This window comes from Oryctolagus cuniculus, chromosome 21 (genome assembly GCF_051225735.1).
Source record: "Oryctolagus cuniculus isolate XC-2025 breed Fujian yellow rabbit chromosome 21, ASM5122573v1, whole genome shotgun sequence".
In the NCBI taxonomy this organism is placed as follows: Eukaryota; Metazoa; Chordata; class Mammalia; order Lagomorpha; family Leporidae; genus Oryctolagus; species Oryctolagus cuniculus.
The window spans coordinates 22,151,674-22,174,966 of record NC_142887.1 but is presented as its reverse complement, the minus strand read 5'-3'; the positions used below and the strand labels follow the sequence as shown (position 1 = coordinate 22,174,966).

Genomic DNA, 23,293 nt, shown 5'->3' with positions numbered 1-23,293 from the left:
TTTGAGAGTCAGTTTGCAAGCATGCCACTGGCTTTAAATCACCCTGTCACCTCCATCAGCACCCCCAAAATAAACACATGCACTGAATAGAGGGAGCTGCTTGATGGCCCTGCTTGGAGAGCCCTGGGTGCCATCTAGGATCCGAGTGTGCCGGCCTAAGGTGGTTTGTCTCCAAGCTTTTGCCTCCCAGATGCAATGGATACCCCAGCTCCAGACCCGAGCCTGGTGGTGGCATCAGCCAGCCTCACCGGTGAGGAGCGGGAACTGCAGACACCCAGCTCAGCTGGCAGAGAGCGGGGGTGGGCCGGGTACCAGCCCCTCAGTGGGATGGGACCCCTGGGGAAGCATGGTGGGGGGTAGGGGGAGCAGTGTAATCGTTGTCCGACTCTGATGCATGAACGCAGGTCAGCAACATCGGCAGCACCCGGGGTGCGTCAGGCAGGCAAATTCTCCCTCCCCAGAACCACACCTCCCCGGGGGCGGGGCCCAGCCAGTGTGTGGTAACCTCTCCGTGCGTGTTCGGAGGCTCTATCCAGCTGGATGCAGCAAAAAGTGACTGTGTGAAGAGCTGTCGGCCAGCCTGGAGCTGGAGCTTTGGATTCCTGCTCCAGAACAAAGCCTCGTCTTCCATGTCTGGCAATGCTCAGCCTCCCCCCACCCCAACCCCTGCCAGCTCTGCCCAGGCCTTAGGTCCACTCCCCACTGGGAAACGCACTGTAATTCAGACCCGGGGCTCTGACAGAAAAGGCAACCAGGCTGAAGCCTCAGCTCCTTCAAGCTGTGTGGCCCAGGGCATCTGTGTCTTCATCTATAAAATGGGTATAATAATAGTACTTACTTCACATCTGGTTTTCAGGGTAATAGGAAACTATACAGAGAACCTAGCATAGCTCTTGGCTTATGCAAGTGCTCAGTAACTACCTGTAAGATTGAAGGGCATTACTGAAGGAGTTTGAGGGGCAGGGATTTACTGAATAATTCCTCACATTTGCATAGTGCTTTAAAATTAGTTTGCATAAGTTGCATTTAAGTGCAACAGTTAAGTGGGTTACCCAGATCCCATATCTGAGAGCCTGGATTCAAGCCCCAGCCCCACTTCTGATCCACCTTCCTGCTGGTGTGCACCCTGGGAGGCAGCAGGTGATGGCTCAAGGGCTTGGGTCCCTGCCACTCATGTAGGTGACACAGTTTGAGTTCCCAGCTCTTGGCTTCAGCCAGCTGTTGCAGGTGTTTGGGGATTGAACCAGCACATGGTAGCTTCGTCTTTCAAACAAATGTTAAGTGTTAAAAAAAGAAAACCCCCATCTCACTTTTTGCACAAATATACAATTCCATATGGAATTTCAAGGGACTCCCAATAGCCACAACAATCTTGAAAAAGAGAACAAAATTGGAAGTCTAACTTTTTCCAATATTAAAACATACTACAAAGCTACAGCAGTCAGAATAAGGCGGTACTGGACTAAGGAGAGACACACAGTTCAACAGACCAGAGACGCCAGAAGAATGAGTAAGCCCTCACGTCAAGTGATTTGATCAGAAGATTGTCGACAAGAGTGCCAAAACCTCTCAGTGGAGGATAGAATCGTCTTTTCCACAAATGGCATTAGGCACACGAGGTATCCACACGCAGAAGAACAAAGTTGAACCCTTTCCTCACACCGTATCAACAATTTAAATCGGGGGCTGGCATTGTGGTGTAGCGAGTAAAGTTACTGTCTGCAACGATGGCATCCCTCATGGGCGCCGGTTTGTGTCCCGGCTGCTCCACTTCTGATCCAGCCCCTGCTAATTGTGGCCTTGGAAAAGCACTGGACGATGGCCCAAGTGCTTGGGCCCCTGCTACCCACATGGGAGATCTGGAAGCTGCTCCTGGCTCCTGACTTCAGCCTGGCCAGCCCTGGCTACTGCAGCCATGTGGGGAGTGAACCAGCAAATGGAAGATCTCTCTTCCTATCTACCTATCTATCTGTCTGTCTATCTATCTATCTGTCTATCTATCTTCTCTATCTTTGTAACTTTGACTTTCAAAATAAATAAATCTTTTTAATAAATTTAAATCAAAATGGATCAAAAACCCATGCTTTTGACATTTTTAAAAGAAAACCTAAGGGAAAAGCTTCATGAGATTCCATTTGGCAGTGGATTCTTGGGCACGTCATATGACATCCAGGGCCTCAGTTTTCTGGTCTGTACAATGGTGACAACAATCCCCACTGCATGGAGCGGCTGTGCAGATGGAGTGCACAGAGCACCAGCTCCACCCCCTGATGGCGGTGGTGACCGCTTCAAACCCGGCCGCCCTCCCTGCAAACCCTGCCCCCTCTGTGGGCGATGCATTTCCAGCCAAGGTGAGTTAGTGGAGCAGAGTTTTAGGTATTTACAAAATCAGCCTGATTTACAAAATTGTTGTGGTTTCACCTGTCTTTTCTGGAACTTTGCAAGCAAAGTTCCCTGTGCTACCCAAATCAGATTTACCCTTTCTGTGCCACAGCACCAGTTATTCTTTGGTGCCAGGGAATAACGTGGTGGTTAATAATAGCCTGATTTTGTATGTAGATACTTCTTTCTTTTTTAAAAATTATATGATTTTATTGATCTTCATTTTGCCTGTAAGGCAAAGAAAGAGAGAGAGAGAGAGAGAGAGAGAGAGACCTTCCATCCGTGAATTCACCCCCCCAGATGCCTGCAACAGCCAGGGGCAGGCCAGGCCATAGCCAGGATCCCAGAACTCGATATGGGTTTCCATGTGGGCGGCAGGGTCCCGAGCACTTGAGCCATCCCCCAGTGCCTTCCAGGATGTGCGTTAGCAGGAGGCTGGACTGGAAGCAGACGAGCTGGGAGCAAACGAGGCACTCCAATATGGATGCAGGTAACACCGTGGCGTCTGCCCCACTGGACCAGATGCCCACTCCCTGGAATCCACTTTCAATGTACAAAACAATGCTGGGTGAGCACCTTCTTGTGGGCCTGAGGTCACTTTTCGGTGATCAAATTGTTACATCTGTTAAATACAAACAGCATGCTTCCAAATAGCATTCACGCCTAGGAGGAAGACATCTTTATTCACTGTGTGAATAGAGGCCCTCTAGAATAGAGGCCCTCTAGAATTGTACAGTGCCCACCCTGATCAACTTTACATGGTAGCCCTGATACACAATCCGCTTCTCCTCCCACACTCAACAGAAATGCCAACCCCCACCCATTCCATTCCCACACCGTGAAAAAGGCCTTTCACCTGTGTTGGGCACAAGCCCTGTGTAGCAGGGCCGTTGAAGGGGGGTCCTGGCCATCGTGACTGGATCTGCTCTTTCCTCCAGGGTGGTGAAATTCCGGCGGACGGGCGAGAGCGCGAGGTCAGAGGACGACGCAGCTTCCGGAGAGCATGAGGTCCAGATTGAAGGGGTCCGCGCGGGCCTAGAGGCCGTGGAGCTGGATGATGGGGCAGCAGTGCCCAAGGAGTTTGCCAATCCCACTGACGGTGAGGGGGCCCGTGGTTGGGGCATCAGCCTGGGCCAAGGTCAGGGGCTCAGGGGGGCCAGTGCTGCCACCCCAGGTGGCGTGCTCAAGGGGTCTTATGAAGGGCAGCTGGGAGGGCACCAAGGGCCCAGGAATGACACTGAAAGGGGGGCCTCAGCAGGCCGGGTTACATCACAATTGTGCCAGTCAGTGTCGCTGCCTCACACTTGGCTGAGGACAGCAGCAACACTGATGATGGTGTTGACAGAGATGGTGATGGTGATGGTGATGGTGATGGTGATGGTGATGATGGTGTTGACAGAGATGGTGATGGTGATGGTGAGGTGATGGTGGTGTTGACAGAGATGGTGATGGTGATGGTGATGATGGTGTTGACAGAGATGGTGATGGTGATGATGGTGTTGACAGAGATGGTGGTGGTGATGGTGAGGTGATGGTGGTGTTGACAGAGATGGTGATGGTGATGGTGATAATGGTGTTGACAGAGATGGTGATGGTGATGATGATGGTGATGATGGTGTTGACAGAGATGGTGATGGTGATGATGGTGTTGACAGAGATGGTGATGGTGATGATGGTGTTGACAGAGATGGTGATGGTGATGGTGATGATGGTGTCGACAGAGATGGTGATGGTGATGGTGAGGTGATGGTGATGGTGATTTGATGACAAAGATGGTGATGGTGATAATGGTGATGGTGATGAAGATGGTGATGGTGATGGTGATAGTGCTGACAAAGATGGTGATGATGATGGTGATGGTACTGACAAAGATGATGATGATGATGATGGTGATGATGAAGATGAAGATGGTGCTGGTGATAATGATGATGGTAATGATGAATGTCATGGTGAAAATGACAGTGGTGATGATGATGGTGTGATGATGATGGTAGTGATGGTGATAGTGGTGATGGTGATGATGATGGTGGTGACAATGATGATGGTGATGATGAAGGTCATGGTGAAAATGACAGTGGTGATGATGATGGTGATGATGATGGTGGTGGTGATGATGATGGTGATGGTGATGGTGATAATGACAACAGTGATGATGATGGTAATGGTGACGCTGATGGTGATGAGAAGGGTCCACATGGTGGTGATATAGGTGTTGGTTATGAGAGCAGTGATGGTGACAATGGTGTGGGGGCAGCTGACCTTAGCTGAAGATCTACTCTGCTGCTCAAGGCACTATTCTAAGCCCTGTAGATGCATTACCCATTAATCCTCACTATAGTTCTGCTTGGAACTATTACCACCGTCTTCTCTGTTTTGGAGATGAGAGGACACTAAAGCACAGAAGGTCAAGCGTCTTAACCAGGGTTTCACAGACAGGAATTAGCCAGCTGGATGCACACCCTGGCAGTCTGTTTGCACCTGACCTTGTGCTGCTCTGATCAGAGCTAGTCAACTAAGGGGCCCAGGTAGTGCTTGGGACCTGTCTTGGACCCCCCTCCCCACCTGATGCTCATGGATGGAAACATTCCATGCATCCCTGAGTGACCCCAAGCCCCAGGATGAGAGAGGGTTGCCGACCTGGCTCCAAGACCTGCTGGGTGGGCAGATCTAAGGGGCAAGGTTGGGGATATGAGGGGCAATGAGGCTCTACTCTCAGGCTGATCTGGACTCAACTCTGAGCTCTACAGCAGTCAGCATGTCACCCTGGGCAAGCCCATGTCCTCCTCTGCAGCGTGAGGCTAATTCTAAGCCTTAACTCTGAGGGTCATGTTGGGGAGGCAAGGAAATAGCACACAGCAAGCTCTGAGTGTGGTGGCTGGCACACAACGACCTCTCACTGTCTGCATCTTAGGGTTAGTGGTGCAGGGCTTCCTGTACAGGATACTCTTGCTGGAGGAAACCCAAACCTGCAAGTGTGATAAACACCAGCTCATGCTTCCAGAGGAAGCTATATGATTGACATAAGGGCCCTGTGGTTGAAATTCCAAAAACAGGCTGGCAGGGGCTGAGACCCTCAGAGTCCGCCGTGGAAGGGCCACCCAACCTCTTCCTACAGTATCTTTATTGTCGAAATAACTTCATTTTGGAGTTATTTTATTTTATTTTATTTTTGACAGGCAGAGTTAGACAGAGAGAAAGACAGAGACAAAGGTCTTCCTTCCGTTGGTTCACCCCTCTAATGGCTGCTACGGCTAGCACATTGCACCGATCTGAAGCCAGGAGCCAGGTGCTTCCTCCCAGTCTCCCATGCAGGTGTAGGGACCCAAGTACTTGGGCCATCCTCCACTGCCTTCCCAGGCCACAGCAGAGAGCTGGACTGGAAGAGGAGCAACCGGGACAGAATCCAGCACCCCGATTGGGACTAGAACCCGGGGTGCTGGCGCCGCAGGCGGAGGATTAGCCTAGTGAGTCGCAGTGCCGGCTGGAGTCATTTTAGATTTACAGGAAAATTGCAAAGCTAGCACAAACAGCTCCTATATCCCCTTTACTCAGTCTTCCCTAAAGGTCAAGACCTTACCTAACCATGCTCTGTTTATCAGAATGGAGACACTAACACAGGTGCACTCTTTCTTGAACCCAGACCTGGTGCAAATGTCCCTGGTGTTGTTGTTTTGTTTTCAGTAGTTTTGTTCCAGGATATGCTGAAGCATACCTACACATTACGTTTCATCTTTTATAATTTTTCAAAAACGCTTATCAGTTTACAAGGTACATCTTTGCACAAAAGTAGCACTTTTACATGGAAAGTGTTCAGACACAGAAATGTCTGACGTCATGGAAAATGAGTGTTCTCCAAGATTACTCTGCTAAGAGTTTGTAAGACGACCACTCAGTCTTGCCTGCCCAGAACAGTACACATCTATCTACACACACACACACACACACACACAGAGTATTTCGGAAAGTTTGTAGAAAATTAAAAGATGTCTATTTTTGTGCAAAAACATCATGCATAACTTTGTTCCTACTTTGCATTTTCATGAACTTTATGAAGACCCTCCATGTGCATGGATTTCAGCCTTTTTTGCACTAAAATGAACTTCTCTCTTCATCCCACGTCCCATAAACATTTTAAAGAACCTTCATATATCTGCTTTTATCACAGACATGATTCTTCCTGCATATGCCATTCCACAACATCACTTTTTGACTTAATATAATGTGGAGCTTTTGCCATCTGGGTGCAGTTGGAATTCTGCTTTCAAAAAGTATCAATTTTTTCCTAATTGTGGAAGTAACAAAAATGATAGAGTCTTCCCCCCTCCAAAAACAACAATAAAAAAAATTATGAAGTCTATGCATGGACACATGAAACATAAACACACACATGCATACATTTCTTTTTTTAAAAAAAATATTTTATTTATTTATTTGAGAGGTAGAGTTGCAGACAGTGAGAGGGAGAGACAGAGAGAAAAGTCTTCCGTCCGTTGGTTCACTCCTCAAATGGCCACAACAGCTGGAGCTGTGCTGATCTGAAGTCAGGAGCCAGGAGCTTCTTCCCAGTCTCCCACGCGGGTGCAGGGGCCCAAGGATTTGAGCCATCTTTTACTGCTTTCTCGGGCCATAACAGAGAGCCGGATTGGAAGAGGAGCAGCCAGGACTAGAACCGGTACCCGTATGGGATGCTGGCGCCACAGGCGGAGCATTAACCTACTGCACCACAGTGCCAGCATACATTTCTAAGAACAGAATCATACTGTTTTGTTGCCCATCATTTGTTTTTAAATATTAATTAGAAATATTACTGTATGTGTCTTTCTATATCTACCCATTCTATTATACAGTTGGGTTGCATTTCCTAATGTGGATATTTAGGCATTTCTACATAATATTTAACCACCCCACCCCCCATTCATAAGCATTGAGGATATTCCAGTTTTCCCTGCTGTAGACTCTTGCTGGAATATTTTTCTAGGGAAAGTTCTAGAAGTAGCAGGTGCTACCTTGAATGAGTTCACTAGTATTGTTCCTATTTCTGATTTTTTTTTTTCTGGAGGAAACCAGAACCAGCAAGTGTGGTAAACAGCATCTCACACTTCGGGAGAAAGTTACAATTAGCATGGGCTCATGGTTGAAATTCCAAAATGGTGATGATTCCCAGCAGAGGCTAGGAGACCACTCCAGACACCCCCAGGCTGGGACAACAGCCAAGTTGCATTGATTCCTCAACCCCTCCCCCTACTCCCTCGCAGATACGTTCATGGTGGAAGATGCGGTGGAAGCCATCGGGTTTGGGAAATTTCAGTGGAAGCTGTCTGTCCTCACTGGGTTAGCGTGGGTGAGTATTTCTAGGGTGGCAGGGGCCTCACTGCAGTCTCCACGGGGCTCCTGTGCTGCTCTGCTGGCTTTCCACGGTCCACAAGGACAGACACAAGTCCCTCCACGTAGATCATTTGCCTGAGCTCCAGCCACGTGCCTGTGCAGTGATCGGGGGTGGGATTGAGGTGTGTGCTTGGGGGAGCTGGCGGCAGCTGGCGATTGGCCTCAAGAAGCTGAAGTTTCTGACTAATTGGCCAGTTCTCAAGCCTTTGAGACTATGGGGAGTTTGTGGTATCAGCTGTGGACTTCTCCCCCAGAAAACCACGTGCATGCCAGTCCTGTCTTCTGCTCCAAGGTGCTCACAAATCCTCTTAGATGGCCGTGGCAAACGGCACAGCCAGACCTTTCTTCCAGGTGAAACGGAGGGGTGGGTGCTTTGTGGTTAAGTTGCCACTTAAGACATCGGCATCCCATGTTGGAGCGCCTGCTTCTTGCCCCACTTCCTCCTCTGCCCATCCAGCTCCCCACTAATGCACACCCTGGGAAGCTGCAGAAGATGGCTTAAGCACTGGGGTCCCTGACAAGCTCATGGGACACCCTCATGGAGTATCGGGCTCCTGGCTTTGCCCTGGCTCCGCCCCAACTATTGCAGGCACCTGGGGAGTGAACCAGTGGGTGAAAGTGTGTCTGTCTGTCTCCCTCTCTCTGTCTCTCTCTACCTTTCAAATAAAAGGAAATAAACAAAAAAAAGTTTTAAAAACCAAATGTCCTATAAAAATTGATTTTCGCTAATGGTCTGGGAGAGCAATTGAATTACACATTTTTCCGTATGGGTCATCAATTTCCCTGCGTCATTTCTTCTGCTAATTTGAAAAGCTGCTTTGATCCCATACAGCGTTCCCACGGCCTCACAAGTCTGCTCTGAACTCTCACTCCTGTTTCATCACGCTGGCTAGTCCCCTAAGAGCACCGAGATATTTAATTACTGGGGCTTCCTAGTGTGTTTCACTACATTAACAGGTCATGCCTGTTGAATACACTGGCAATTCTACATGAACAGATGACCTAGAAACCAAAGACAATCGAGTTTTTAATTGTACCAAGAGAAAAAAAAAAGATCATTCTCTCTCTAGCTCTATCAAAAAGGTTTTTCTTGAATGTTAAAAATAGGATCTTTTCCCACTTCAGACAGTGCTCATATTTTGTAAACATGGAAAGACACACCCCATGCCCCAGGAATGCTAAATATCTCGTCAATTTCTGCACGGTGTCATAGTGCTTTAACCACTAGAGCTTTCTTTCAGGGTCTGTGTGTGTGTGTGTTTTAAGATTTAGTTATTTGAAGTGAGTCTACAACAGCCAGGGCTGGGCCAGGAGCCAGGAACTCCATCCAGGTCCCCCATGTGGGTGGCAGGGACCCCATTACTTGGCCATCCTCTGCTGCTTTCTTAGGAGCATTAGCAAGAAGCTGGATGGGAAACAGAGGAGCCAGGACTCGAAGAGGCACTTGGATACAGGCGGGATGCAGGCATCCCAGGCGACGGCTGACCTCCTGCAGCACAGCACGGCCCCTTTTGGTGTGTTCTGACTTGGGGTGGGCGCTCAGCAGGTGCAAGAAGGAGTCTGTGGCCGAGGGGCCCTGCAGGGCTTCCTGCCTCACGGTGCTTCCCTCCTCTCTGCAGATGGCCGACGCCATGGAGATGATGATCCTGAGCATCCTGGCCCCACAGCTGCACTGTGAGTGGCGCCTGCCCAGCTGGCAGGTGGCCTTGCTGACCTCGGTAGGCAGCCGGCGGCTCTCTCCTTTGCGCTCAGTTCTAGCCCCCTGGGGTGTCCTGCGGGATGTCCCCTCTGCTCCCGCCGCCACGGGCTCAGGCACTGGGGGTGGGGGAGGGGAGTGGGAGGGGGAGGGGTCCCCAGCTGATGTGCTCAATTACTGGGAACGTGGGACCTCCCCGCACCTATGGGTTCACACCTTCCGAGGACACAGCCGAAAGTTCATGCAAAAATGGAACCGCATGACAAGCTCGCCGTGATGTGGAGAGCTGAGCGATCCAGGCGTAGCTTTTTACCCTGACACACGTTTTCCAAGACCCCACTCAGATCTGTGTTTTGGGGGTTTAGGCCCCTCCTAGAGGTGTGACCTTGACCGAGACACTTTATGGCTCTATTTCCCGACCTGCAAAATGCCTGCTTTTCTACTGACAGGCAACAAACATGAAGGGTGCCTAGCCCATGGCAAGGGTTGTGTCAATGACACTTTCTGTTTGCAGCACTCATTCTCCCGGATCCATCCTAGAGTGTAGACGTGGGTCTATGCCACTTGCAAGGTGGAGCTTCCTGGTCTCTGCTCCTTCACTGGGTCACAACCATCACCACTTATTGGGCACCTACTGTGTGCCAGGCTCTGTCTCAGGGTTTGGCATGCATGACCTGATTAATTCTCACAACGCTATGCAAGAGCTGCTGGCGTTGCCCCCATTTCTGCGGATAAGGAAACTAAGGCATGGGAGCAGTACACTGACTGGCATAAGCTCACGGGACCTGTGAGAGCCGCCGGCCCCAGCCGCTGCACTGGGCTGCCTTCTCTCAGGGTGAAGTTGGTACTTGTGGGACACTTAGAGTTGTGTTTTCTGTGGACCAGTTAGAATACTGCAGAAGTCGCTTGAATCGCATCAAATACACAGGCGAATAAGGGGAAGGCGTTATTTTTGCTGCAGGAAATGTGGCACAAGTTTACCATAATTGCTATAATACAGACCCAGTGTATTCTTACACCCGAATCTCTCTCTGTGGGAAAATGGGTGTTTGGGGAGATTTAACTCTTTCAGGACACAAGGATACCACTTGTCCCATGATTAAAGAAACACTACACCCCAAGACAGTTGTTTTGAAATAGTCTTGTTTTAGGTAATCTAGAAAATAACTGAATTAAAACTTTGCAGCCTAAATTGACATGATTTTTTTTAAATTGTAGGTTGCGGATCATTTCCAGCATATTGGAATATTTAAAAATTTAAATAAATGACGTCACTTTAACAAATGTGTCTGGGGCGGGCGTTTTGGCACAGTGGCGTAAGCTACTTCTGGTAGCACTGGCACCAGATCCTATCAGAGCCCTGGTCCCAGCCCCAGCTGCTCTCTTCCCATCCAGCTCCCTGCTACTGCTCCTGGGAAAGCAGCAGATGATGGTCCGAGTGCTTGGGCCCCTGCACCCACACGGGAGACCCGGGTGGAGCTCAGCCTGGACCAGCTGTGCCATTTCACCCATTTAGAGAGTGAACCAGTGGATGGAAGATCCCTCTCAGACTCTTCCTCTCTGTCAAATAAATGTTTTTTTAAAATATGTGTAATGGAACTGAAATAGTTATCTGATGCCCACCATCACCTGTTTAAATTAATTAATTTTTGAATTAATTAATGTATTTGGCACCAGAGTGGCAGAGAGACTGAGGGATAGACAGAGAGAGAGAGAGAGAGAGAGGAGAGAGAAAAGAGAGAGAGAGAGGGAGGGAGGGAGAGAGAGAGAGAGAATCTTCCATCCTCTGGTTCACTCCCCAAATGACCTCAATGGCTAGAGCTGGTCCAGACAGATGCCAGGAGCTCAGAACTCCATCCAGGTCTCCCATGTTGGTAGCAGGGGCCCAGATACTTGCGCCATCCTCCACTGCTTTCCCAGGCGCACAAGCAGAGGGCTGGATCGGCAGTGGAACAGCCGGGACTCGGTATAGGATGCTGGCATTTCAGGCAGTGGCTTAACCTGCTGTGCCACAATGCAAGCACCTCAGAATATTTTTGCACCAAAATAAAAGTATCTTTCAATTCCATTTTTCCGTGAGTTTTTGAAGTCCCTTCGGGGCAGCATTTAGAATAGGATTTGTCCCCTGCCTGGCTCTCCTTGGTTCCGTGCTGTGTGACCTAGGGGTCTCTTTTGTCATTCACTCTCTCTGCTGTGCTCTGTGCTGACAGACACTGTCTTTGCGCCCACAGGTGGTCTTTGTCGGCATGATGTCCAGCTCCACGCTCTGGGGGAATATCTCAGACCAGTACGGCAGGAAAACGGTAAGGCAACTGCCTCTGAGCGCAAGCTCTGTGTTCTCCGGATGACGATATTGACAAGTAACAGACACTGTGCTGTTGGGAGGGGTCCTGAGCGCCCCGGTGTGGCGCAGTGAGGAGACGCTGCTCCAAGGCTGCTGTGGACTCTGCGGGCCAACATTGCTGGTGGGACCCAGGCATGCCCTCTTCACTATTATTATTTTAAATGACTTGAAGGGCAGAGAGACAGAGATCTGCCTTCCACTGGCTCACTGCCCAGATGCCCACAACTACAGCTGGGCCAGGTGGAAGCCAAGAGCCTGGAACTCCATCTAGAGTTCTCATGTGCATAGTAGGAACCCAACCTCTTTAGTCTGTCTCGCAGAGTTTGCACTGGCAGGAAACTGGACTCCAGAGGCGGGACTCAAGCCCGGGCACCCTGACCTGGGATGCAGGCGTCTCAAACAACATCTTGATTGTGATACAGAGCACCTGCTCCCCCAAGCGTGTCCATTTCAGAGTCTGGATGATGCTCTTAGTGCCCACTCACATCCTCTGGACACTCACCCTTCCCTTGCATGAGGCTGGGGCAGGCAAGGGAAGATAACAAAAGACGCTGGCTTGTTTGCGAAGTGGGTCATGTCTCATCCCCAGCAGGACTGAGCGCTGGCACCCGTCATGGGAACCTGCTCGTGAAGGCCCCTACCTTGTGTGCCTTCCCTCCCCTCTCCAGGCCCCTGCTGGCATGACTGCTGAAATAAACCTTTTGTGCTAGGACCCTTCTCCTGGCATCTGCTTTTGGGGGCACCCAGGCGCGGCAGGAAGTGGATGTGCAAGCCAAGAAGGAAGAACAGAGCTCACAAGTCTCTGACTCCATCAGCTCCTCCAGTGCTCCTTGCCTGCTCCCTTGGTTTTGTCCCCTTTGCGTTGCTGTGGGGTTTGCGCACCTGCACGTGGGGTCTTTGTTTTGGCCTGTGAGGCCAGCATCCCCCTGTAAACACCCGTCTTCTGGGAGTCAGAGACCCACAGAGCCGCTGCTCCAAGAGTGCACATCCAGGGCCCCACTCTCTCCTGCATCCCTGTTCTCATCCCTGGACTGTCCACAGGCAGGATGGTGCAGTGGTTACACTCTGGGGCCCTGAGTCAGGTGGACCTCGGCTTGCTTCTGACTTTGCTACCTCTGTGTGATGGTGGGGACAAGTGACTTGATCTTCTTTTTTTAAAAAAGGAGAAGATATATTTTTAAAAATTTATTTGAAAGGCAGAGTGAGTGAGTGAGTGAGAGAGAGGTAGATGGATCTTCCGTCCATGCTGGTTTAATCCCCAAATAATTGCAATGTCCAGGGCAAGGCCAAGCCAAAACCAGGAGCTATAAATCTATGCTCATGCAAGTTGGGCCTAATGTAATCTTCAGAGCTTTTGTATGACTCTGCCTTTTGTCACCTACTACCTAAGACAAGCTATGCAGGAAGGCAGGAGGTATATTTCAATTCATCTCAGTTTGGGAGGTTCACAGTCTAAGATCGAGCTTCTGCCTTGATTCCACCATTTGGTGAGGCTGGAGGAGGGTGTGTGTGTGTGTGTGTGTGTGTAGGATCTGGGGTGAGCTGGGAAGCAGAGACAGGCAGGGCCCAACTTGGCTTTCATGACCAACACTCTTGTGAGAATTACCTTCTGACGGCACATCTCCAACAACCTAAGGGTCTCCCCACAGGCCCCCCTCCCAGATGCCATAATCTGATCATGCCTCCCCCTTCCTAACACCACCAACTCCGATGCTGGGCTTTAACTTCTGCATGAGCTTGGGAGGTTACGCCAGTTCAAACCTTTAAAAGAACCGCAAGGCTTAAAAATAATCACAGATCCTTCCAGGTGCTTTGTGTGGCTTCTTCCTGAGTGGACAGGGTGTGGGGAGGGACGACTCATTCCTCAGCCTCCAGCTAAAAACACGTTCTGCTTGCTTGTTCCTGCAGCAAACACACACACACACACACACACACACACACACACGGCAGCAACCAGAAGGGGGCGTCCGCTGCACTCCCAGTGCTGTTATCCGATTGCTGATTTACAAAGCAGGGAGGAGGACAGGGGAAAAGAGGGGCAAACACTTTAGTCTGGAGTCTCCCTCTGCCACTGGGGCACTACATCAAGTGAATTTCCATTCTTGGTACTCTGCTTCCTCATGAGGATCGGAGGAAGCTGGGCTAGGTGACAGCTGACGTTAGTAGTTGCTACCTACCGACTTCCCCAAACCAGAGCGCAAGTGTGTTTTTCCCCCTGTACCTGTTCCAAGTAGAGCATGCCAGGAACACGGGTTTGAGGGAGTTGGAAGGCTCAATGGCACAATGCTCTGATCGATTAGTGATGTCTGCCATGGGCAATGGCACAGTGCTGTGATCGATTAGTGATGTCTGCCATGGGCACATGCTGGAAGACTATTGGATGTTTGTCCTTGATGAAAGGACTGTGCCTGTTTCATCTACTGAGGTGGCCCTGGAGAATGCAGGCTTGGCTCACAGTAGGCGGTAAATTCTTCCTGAGTGGCTGAGCTAGGACAGAGGAGAATTAGACCTTCGTCTCCTGTTCCTGCCACTCTCTGGCCTCCCAAGACCAGCAGTTGGCTTAACTGATGAGTGTTCTTTGTTTGCCAGAAAATCCACAGAGGTCGCTAATGTAGGGTCCTTATTTATGTTCTCAGCAGGGACAGCCACTCCAAGGACATCCCCAGGACGGAGCTCTAGGAGGAAGCCATGAGCTTGGTAGTAAAACATCCTCAGAGTGGGCATTTGGCCTGTATCTCGCATCAGAGGGCCTGGGTTTGAGTCCCTCCCCCTCCAGCTGCTGGTTCTGGCTTCCTGTCCTTGGAAGCAGCAGCGATGGCCCAACTAGTTTGATCTTGCCACCCACGTGGGAGCCCTGATTTGAGTTCCTGGCTCCTGGCTTCAGCCCCCTGCTCCCCCAGCCACTCCCCAGCTATTGCAGGTACTAGGGGAATGGACCAGCAGATAGGTGCTCTCTCTCTCTCTGCCTCTCAAATAAATAGCAATTTTTAAAAATTTGAAAAGATTTCATAGAGAGGTTTTCAAGTAACGACATTTGCTGAGTTGTGACTGCACTTTGGCACCTGCTAGAACAGTAGTTCTCACTTTGGGGGAGGAGGCACCAGCTTATACCTGGGGACGTGTCTGGGTTGTCATTCAGTGGGTAGAGGCCAAGGATACGCCAAGGATACTACTAAACACTCCAACTGCACAGGACCGGCCTCAGCACAGAGAGTTGCCGGGTCTGGGACGTGGCCGGTGCTGAGGTTGGGAGACCAGGCTGCAGGGTCCCTGTGCAGATAACACTGCCGAGTTGCAGCACTGGGGAGAGTTAGCTCTTCCTCCTCTCTTCCTCTTCGTACTGCATCTGGGACAGCTCACCCTCCCTTGGGTTTTTACCCAAGGGGCTCCCCTGGACAAGGGAGATGCTACGCATCATTGTGAAGGGCGTGGGCTCTGAGGTCGGGCTGCGTGCGTTCAGATCCCAGCCCTTCCACTTCCAAGGCTGCGCGGCCTTGGGCAAGTTGCTCCATCTCTCCATGCCTGTTTTCTCCTCTGTGCAAGGATAGCAATAGTCTCCTCCCATAGGGCTGTAATGAGGAGTAAATGGCCTTGAACATGAAACTCGGCACAGAGGAAGAGTTCTGTTACTGTTACTATCATGAGCCAAGTTTGTGGTGCCCACGGATGGCAGCGCCAGCATTAAACACAGGTGTATCTGCCTCCGGCCCTCGCATCCTTCATCCTGACCTTGGCCGCCGGGAGACAAAACTGAATCAGGCCCCAGAACTCATGTTTGCCAAAGAGATGAAGCTTGGGATGGGAGAGAAGCCCACGGGGTGCCCTGCCAGTTCCCCCGGCTGGCTGGCTAAATTCCACACCCAATGTGGAGCCCGAGTGGCTGGAAATGAGCAGAGAAAGCATCAGATTGTAGAGCTGCCTCCTCCCCGGCCCTGGATTCTGGCCCAGCCTCAGAGAGGACGGCTCGGGCTCAAATGATAACGTTGCTCGTGAACTCCAGAACCTGGGCCAGCCGGGCAGCTGGCGAGCCTTGGCAGCCATGTGGGAGCTCCTCGATCTGCCTTGGCCCGGCGGGGAGGTTTCTGTGAGGGCCCCTGCTGGGTGACATTGCGGGGCTAGGAGTCAGCTGCAGGACCATTTGCAGCCTGGGGATTTGTGGCTGCTGCAGAGAGAGATGAAGGTTGACTCTGAGTGTGTGGCCTGGAAGGTGAACCCCTTAGGGCTCATTGTTTATTGAGCAAGGTCACCCCAGTGCAAGCTACTTGACCACTGTGGTCCTCAGTTTCCCCGTATGCAAAACAATAAAAGTGTCTGTCATGGGCTTGGAGCTTCCAGTGCACACTCAGCACTCGGTAAGTGGTAATTGCTATTGTCTGGGGCTCAAAGGAAGAAAAACTCAGAATATGGCATGGTCAAGGCCTCTGCCACCCACCCACGTGGGAGACCTGGATGGAGCTTGTGGCTCCCGGCTTCAGCCTGGCCCAGCCCTGGCTGTTGCAGGCATTTGGGGGAATGAACAAGAAGATGGAAGATGTGTGTGTGTGTGTGTGTGTGTGTGTCTGCCTTTCAAATAAAATGAAAATAATTAAAAACTTAAACTCTCTTCCCTTCCTTAAAAAAATGAATGCATATTGGCTGCACCTCTCCCTGTAGCCCAGTGTATAAAAGATGCTTAGCGAGTGCACGCTGAAGGAAGCAAGGAACTGACTGTGTGTCGAGGCTGGGCAGGAGGGCTCTGGGCTGATGAGAAGCCTCAGGCCCACGGGCAGCTCTTGCACGGCGCTTGCTGGCGGCGCCCGCCCGTGCGCTGGGCAGCTGGAAAGCTCCAGCATCAGCGAACAAATGCCGAGGCAGCTGGAATCTTTTGTGAGCAGACAGGGCCGGGGAGCGCTGCCTGGCAGGGCATCAGGCGGTCCCTCCCCCAGCAGCCCCGGAGGGAGGCTTGGCCCTCTGTGTCCAGCCCCGTGTCCTTGTGTCTTCCCCGCTCCTTCCCTCTTGCTCTTTCTTCTTTCTTTTGATTTTCTCTGTCGCTAAATATGTCCCATGTCTGATTCGAGACTCCTTGGAAGAAAATCAATCCCTATTAAACTAGCTTAAACCAAAAGAGGGAATTCAGTATCTGGGTGGCAGATACCAATCTCTTAGCTATATAAAAATTTATTTCATTTATTTGAAAGGCAGAGTGACAGAGAGAGAGGGAGAGATGGAGAAGGAGCTCTTCCACCCACTGGCTCACCCCCGAAATGGCTTGCAACAGCCAGGGCTGGGCCAGGCCAAAGCCAGGAGTCAGAAACTGCCCCAGGTCAGCATCTACCCCTGATTATAGCTGGGTTTATAATTGAGTATTACCAGTGTGGTTCCTTATATTTGCCTCATTTAAATTTTTTTTAAATTTTTATTTGAAAGACAGAATGACAGAGGGGGAGAGGGAGAGGGAGAGGGAGAGGGAGAGGGAGAGGGAGAGGGAGAGGGAGAGGGAGAGGGGCAGGTACAGGGAGTGGGAGAGGGAGAGGGAGAGGGAGAGGGAGAGGGAGAGGGAGAGGGATCTATCTGCCTTCTGCTAGTTCATGCCCCAAACGTCCACAACCAACACGGCTGGGCCAAGCCAAAGCCTGGGGCCAGGAGCTCCATGCAGGTCTCCCACGTGTGGGTGGCAGGACCCCAACACTTGGGCCATCATGTGCTACCTTTGCAGGTGCATTAACTGGAATCTGGATTGGAAGGCAGGAGGCAGGGCGGGACTCCATCCCAGGCACCCTGATATGGGCTGCAGGCACCCTAAATGTCAGTTTAACCTGCTGTGCCACAACGCCTGCCCCTGTATTTGACCTTTTGAAATCAGATCTCTTTACAGACAGACTGTGAATGCAGACAGAAGTCGACGCGGTCCATCAGGGACTCGCATGCCCCAGGCAGCGTAGCCATTGCCGACAAACTTTCCTGCATGAACGACTTTATAAAGTTCGGGTCCAGCAGGGTTCGTCTTCCTTTGGTTCACCCTGGCAGATCTGGCTGTGCCCCCCTCCCCAGTGCTCTCATAGAACAGGGCTTCAGGTGCAGGCAACCAATCAGAAACTGAGCTTTCTGGGGCACCATCACTGGCCAGGACAATTGAGATGGTGAGTGACACAGGATGAGTCTGTCATGTCTCATGCATATCATTGGGACCACCCAAAGTGGCCCACAGTTTCTTCGCCAACCTGCTAGGGGTCAGCAGCAGCCACAGGACCCCGACCTCCTGCTGGCCAGGTGGGATAGCTTTAGTCTGACCTACTGGTGGCTTGCAGCAGGTGCAGAGGCCGCGCTGCCTGCAGGTGCGGAGAGGCCCTTGTGACTCGGTGTGTCGCTTCTCCACAGGGGCTGAAGATCAGCGTGCTCTGGACCCTGTACTACGGCATCCTCAGCGCTTTTGCCCCTGTGTATAGCTGGATCCTGGTGCTCCGGGGACTGGTGGGCTTCGGAATCGGAGGGGTCCCCCAGTCGTAAGTAAACACCCAGCTCTGGAGCTCCAGCTGGGCAGCCCTTCCATATCCGTGGGTTCTGGCCCCACGGATTCAACCAACCGCAGATCAAAAGTCTTTGGAAAAGCATTTGTGTGTACTGAACACGTGTGGACTTTATCCCTTGTTGTTAGTCACTCAACAGTACCAAGAGCCATGCACATAGCATCTACGTTGTGCTAAGTATCGTAGGGCATCTGGAGATGACTTAAAGTTTACAGGAGATGTGTGCAAACACCGCACCATTTCAGAGGAGGGATTTGACAATCTGCAGGTTTTAGTGTCTACAGGGGACCCTGAGGGCTGACTGTGAGGTCTGTGGCCTCCGGGGGGCGCAAGGATGGCTACCCCAGCCTTCTGCTATCAAGGAGTGTGTTGTAGCAAGAGGATAGCCCTGTTAGCCGTAGTGCACCAAGGCACAACAGCAAAAACAGTCCAGTGGCTGGAAGGTGACAGAAGTGACGGAATCAACAGTAGGAGAGCCGGCATCACTTTGACACGTGGCAACAAGCAGGAGGGGGTCCTGTTGTGTCACCACAGCCTCCCTGGTCCAGGTGAGGAACCCGAGACTCAGCAGGTGAAATCAGTGTGGAAGTGGCCCTTAGGCCCTGCTCTGTCGGCCAACAGCATCCATGCTCTTAAAAAAAATTTTTTTTGAAAGGCAGAGAGAGAAAGAGACAGAGAGATCTTCCATCTGCTAATTCACTCCCCAAATGGCCACAACAGCCAACTCAGGGCCATACTGAAGCTGGGAACCTAAAACTCCAAACAGCTCTCCCATGGAAGCGGCAGGGGCCCAAGCACTTGGGCCCTCATCTATTGCTTTCCCAGGAGCATTAGCAGGGAGCTGGGTCTGAGGCAGGGCAGCCAGGACTCAAACAGGCACTCCCAAGTGGGATGCCAGCATCATGGGCGCAGGGCGCCCCCAGCATGTGTGTGCTCCTAACCAACCCGAAGGCTGCCCCCTGACCTGTGAGCTGAGTGTTGCTTGGTTGTTGCTATTGTTGTTCGAGGTACTGAGAGTATTTGGACTTGGTTGATGAAGCCAGTTTCTCCTGGGTATGCAGGGGCCCTAAGGCAGGGGTCGGCCAGCTCTGGAAGGGCGGGGCAAACCCGACCTTCTGATCAGTGCTGTGAATAAAGTTTTATTGGCACATCCCCATCAGTGACATGTCAGCTACGGCTGAGTTCCTGCTCAGTGACAGAACTGAGCAGTCTAGCATACACTATACAGCCTGCAAACCCCAAGTGGGTACCACGGGACCCACTGTAGAAAAAGTGTGATGGACCCCACCAGCAAGTACAATGGTATCTAATGAGGGTCTTCAAAAAAGTCCAAAGAAAGTACATACCGTGAGAAACTTATGCACGGATTCCAGAAAATTTCTGCAGCAAAGTCAGCTTATCTTTGATGGCCTTTCCCATGAGCTTTTGGAAGTAGCCGCCTATCTCGTGCCTCCTGCTGGGCAGCACCGTTCCCAACAGCCTCCCCGCGACCTCCACACTACCTGCAGGAGCTCAACTCTGCAGTAAAACCCCCGCTTACAGACACAGACATGGAGGCCCAGGGAGGCTGACGCCGACGCCCTCCCTCCAGCAGGGGGCAGAGCTGAGCCACGAGCCCCAGAGCCTCAGCTCTGCCTGCTGTGGTGTCCTACCTTGCTATTCAGGGTGCAAAGATTGTGGTGGACATGGAAGGGGGTTGGGGAACAGTGTGGGAACTTCCCGGGATGGGAAGGGAGGAAGCTGTCACCCAGGCTGAGCAAGGCTAGAAGCCCCGTCTGATCAGCTTGCAGGGGTAAGATCTGTGAGGATTGAAAGCTGGGGTTGCACAGGTCCACCAGCATAAGCCTGCTAAAGACCTGGAAGGTGATGGGGAGCTACAGAGAGCTCTTGAGCAGGAGTGGTCCTTTGAAAGTATTCATGTGGCAGTGGTAGGAGGCAGGAGCCCACTGAGATAACTCAGGGAGATTGTATGAGAGGGCCAGGTAGACCTCCTGTAGTCTGTCTCTCTAAGAGGGAGAGAGAGAGACAGAAGCCTCCATTCACACCCTGAGTGCCTACAGCGGCCAGGATGGGACTATGGCCAAAGCCAGGAGTCAGAAACTCTATCTGGGTCTCCCATGTGGGGGGCAGGAACCCAGCTATTTTGAGCCATCACTTGCTGCCCCCCCCCCGGGGGGGTGGGTACTCATAAGCTGGAATCTGGACTAGGAGCCAGGGACTCAAATCTGGGCACTCCGTTGTGGGACCTGGGTTTTCTTTTTTTCTTTCTCTTTCTTTCTTTTTTTTTTTTTTTGGACAAGCAGAGTTAGTAAGAGAGAGAGAGAGAAGTGGTTCACTCCCCAAATGGCTGCTACAGTCAGCGCACTGGGCCGATCCGAAGCCAGGAGCCAGGCGCTTCCTCCTGGTCTCCCATGTGGGTGCAGGGCCCAAGCACTTGGGCCATCCTCCACTGCACTCCTGGGCCACAGCAGAGAGCTGGACTTGAAGAGGAGCAACTGGGACAGAATCCAGTGCCCCAACTGGGACTAGAACCTGGGGTACCAGCGCCACAGGCGGAGGATTAGCCTAGTGAGCTGTGGCGCCGGCCGGACCTGGGTGTTTTGACTCTTAGTTTATGCATTCATTCAACCAACACTTCTTGAGCACCACGATGGCGCAGACACAGGCTAGGGTCTGGGAATCAGCAGTGAGCCAGCCAGACGTGGGTCCTCATAGAGTAGCATTGTGGGAAGTAGACTCTGGGACAGTTCTCGGCATCAACACCTGGTGGGGAGGGAGGGAGGGAGGGAGACCGGGCCTGGCCGAGGCAGAAGCCGAGGTCGGGGCTGCTGCGCTGTCCTGCAGGGCAGGGCTGGGAGGCTTTGTCTGCTGGGGGCCATCTGGGGATTTATAACGTCATTCGCAGGCGACACAAAATGATCACTTAAAGATGAGTCAGCTGTAGATTTGCCGAATTCCTGGGCCTGCCTGGGGTTGCCCAGTGGTTTCCCGAGCCCTCCACGGCCCGTGGGCCGGATGTTCCCCACCCCCGCCCCCCACGGGGGCTCAGACGCTGGCAGGGCCCTTCAGAGTTGGCCAGGGCCAGGGTGCTCCACTGTGGAACACAGGCAAACCAGCTGGTTTCTTAACCAGCAGGCCGGATTCCAGCCCCACCTGTCCATCTGATGCCACAGTGGGCAGGGGAGTGCCAGGAGATGCGCCGTGTCTCGCCTGGGCGCCCACTGTACGGCAGCAGCCCACTTCCTCCTCGTGATGGACATTGATCCAGAAGCCTGGCTCCTTTTCTTGACTGTTCAGTTCTGGCCACAAAGGCCCCAGGTTGGTGGGCAGCAGCCATCGCTCACAGCCCACTGGGAGTCTTGTCTTGTTGCCCAGGGCCAACCCCCCACTCTAGGGGTCAGGGTCTCTCCGCCCATAAGGCCAGAAGTTGCAGGAGGTGGGGCATACATGAGCTCCCCGCAGTGTGTCCCTGGGAAAGAGGACAGTGAAAGCCATCCCTACTGCAAGCCCTTGGTTTCCAAGCCTGTACTGGACACACAGCAGCACCCGATGGTCATTGTCTTCAGCGTGTGCCCTTTCTGTACTGGGCATCACCTCCACACTGATGCCCCCCATGGCATCTTCCAAAGGCTGGGCCAGCAGCGTCAGGGCAGCACTGTACATGATAGGACCAGTGGACTCCGAGGTCGTGTGCCCACTGGGGGGCACCTTTGCTACCCAGCTGCTCCTTTGGTCCCATGTAGGGTCCTGCAGGATCCTGGGGCGGAGCCAGGGGCAGGGCCAAATGCTCTGTAGGCCCCCTGGGTGCCGGTGCTGGCTGCATCTTTGTGGGCAGGAAAGGCTAACGAACGCCTGGACCGAGCACCGGTTCGGTCAGGATATAAGACTGCTCTTTCCAAGACGGAAGGTGCCCAACGTAAATAACGTGCGTGCTTCCGGGAGCCTCGGGGGTGGTCCCGTCCCGAGGACCCACACCGGCTTCTGTGGCTGACACATGGACTCTCTGGCCCCGGAAGAGGCAAGACCAGCCTCTGAGGGTGGGGACGGGGGTGGTGCAGCCCTCTGAAGCTTAGCAATCCGGCCGTGGACTTGCGGAGCCTGCAGGTGTCACGGTCGGGGCAGACTGGGAGAGTGCACTCGTGTCATCTGGGAGGGAAAGGCTGGTCTGCCATCGCGTGGTTACGTCACCCTGGATTCGCAAACCAGAACCCAAGCCAGAATCCTGGCTTCGCTGCGTAACAGCTGCGTGACCTCGGGCAAGTTACCTTTCCACACCTCAGTCTCCTTGTCTCTAGAGTGGGGAGAACATCCCTCCCCCCATCACGGGGTCCCTTAGGATAGACAACGTTAGCCCACGTGACACTGCCAGCCCAGTGCCCGTCTGAGCCACTGAAGCTCTGGTTAGAACTCGGTGTCACCGCGATGGATGGAGGACTCAGCCCATCACAGTGGGAAGAATGAACCGGAGGGGAGGAGCTGTGAGTACAGACAAAGGCTCGAGCCACGTGGACGCTGGCCGGACGGCGAGGGGCGCTCCCTCCTCCTGGGTCCTTCCCGCCCTCCCTTCTCCACAAAGCAGGACAGGACGCCTCCTCTGGATCTGCAGCGCATTTCAAAGCCTCGGGAGCTTGAAGCTGCGGCCATTAGCACATCCACACCAATCAGGCTGAGCCGGCAAGGCTGGTGGCCGGCACGCACACGCTCCACTTCGGGGAGTCCCGGCCAGCACAGCCATGGCCCCATGCGTGAGCTGGTCGTTGACCTGGCGCTGCGCTTTCCCGGCGCAGGGAGGATGCACTGGCGGCAGCTCAGGTCCTTCCCTAGGGATGCTCAGGTGGACGCCAGTGCCAAGAGCCTCCCCCCAGCCCCCTGGCTTCTCCCAAGAGGAAGCGGAAGGAGCCGAATATTCAAAATGTTTGCCAAGACCCTTCCCACAGAGAATCATCGTCCGTCTCTCCTTCTTCCAAACTTCCTGGAAAC

General features: G+C 52.5%; 1 protein-coding gene across 1 annotated transcript in view; it reads left to right on the top strand.

Annotated features, from left to right (window-relative positions):
- Positions 1–23,293, top strand: part of SVOP (SV2 related protein) — a 76,611-nt gene that overhangs the window by 17,597 nt on the left and 35,721 nt on the right. The window contains exons 2-6 of the mRNA XM_070066014.2: positions 3,321–3,481; positions 7,638–7,723; positions 9,387–9,485; positions 11,695–11,766; positions 18,165–18,289. Coding sequence (XP_069922115.1) covers positions 3,321–3,481; positions 7,638–7,723; positions 9,387–9,485; positions 11,695–11,766; positions 18,165–18,289 — 543 coding nt within the window. The remainder of the gene's footprint in view (positions 1–3,320; positions 3,482–7,637; positions 7,724–9,386; positions 9,486–11,694; positions 11,767–18,164; positions 18,290–23,293) is intronic.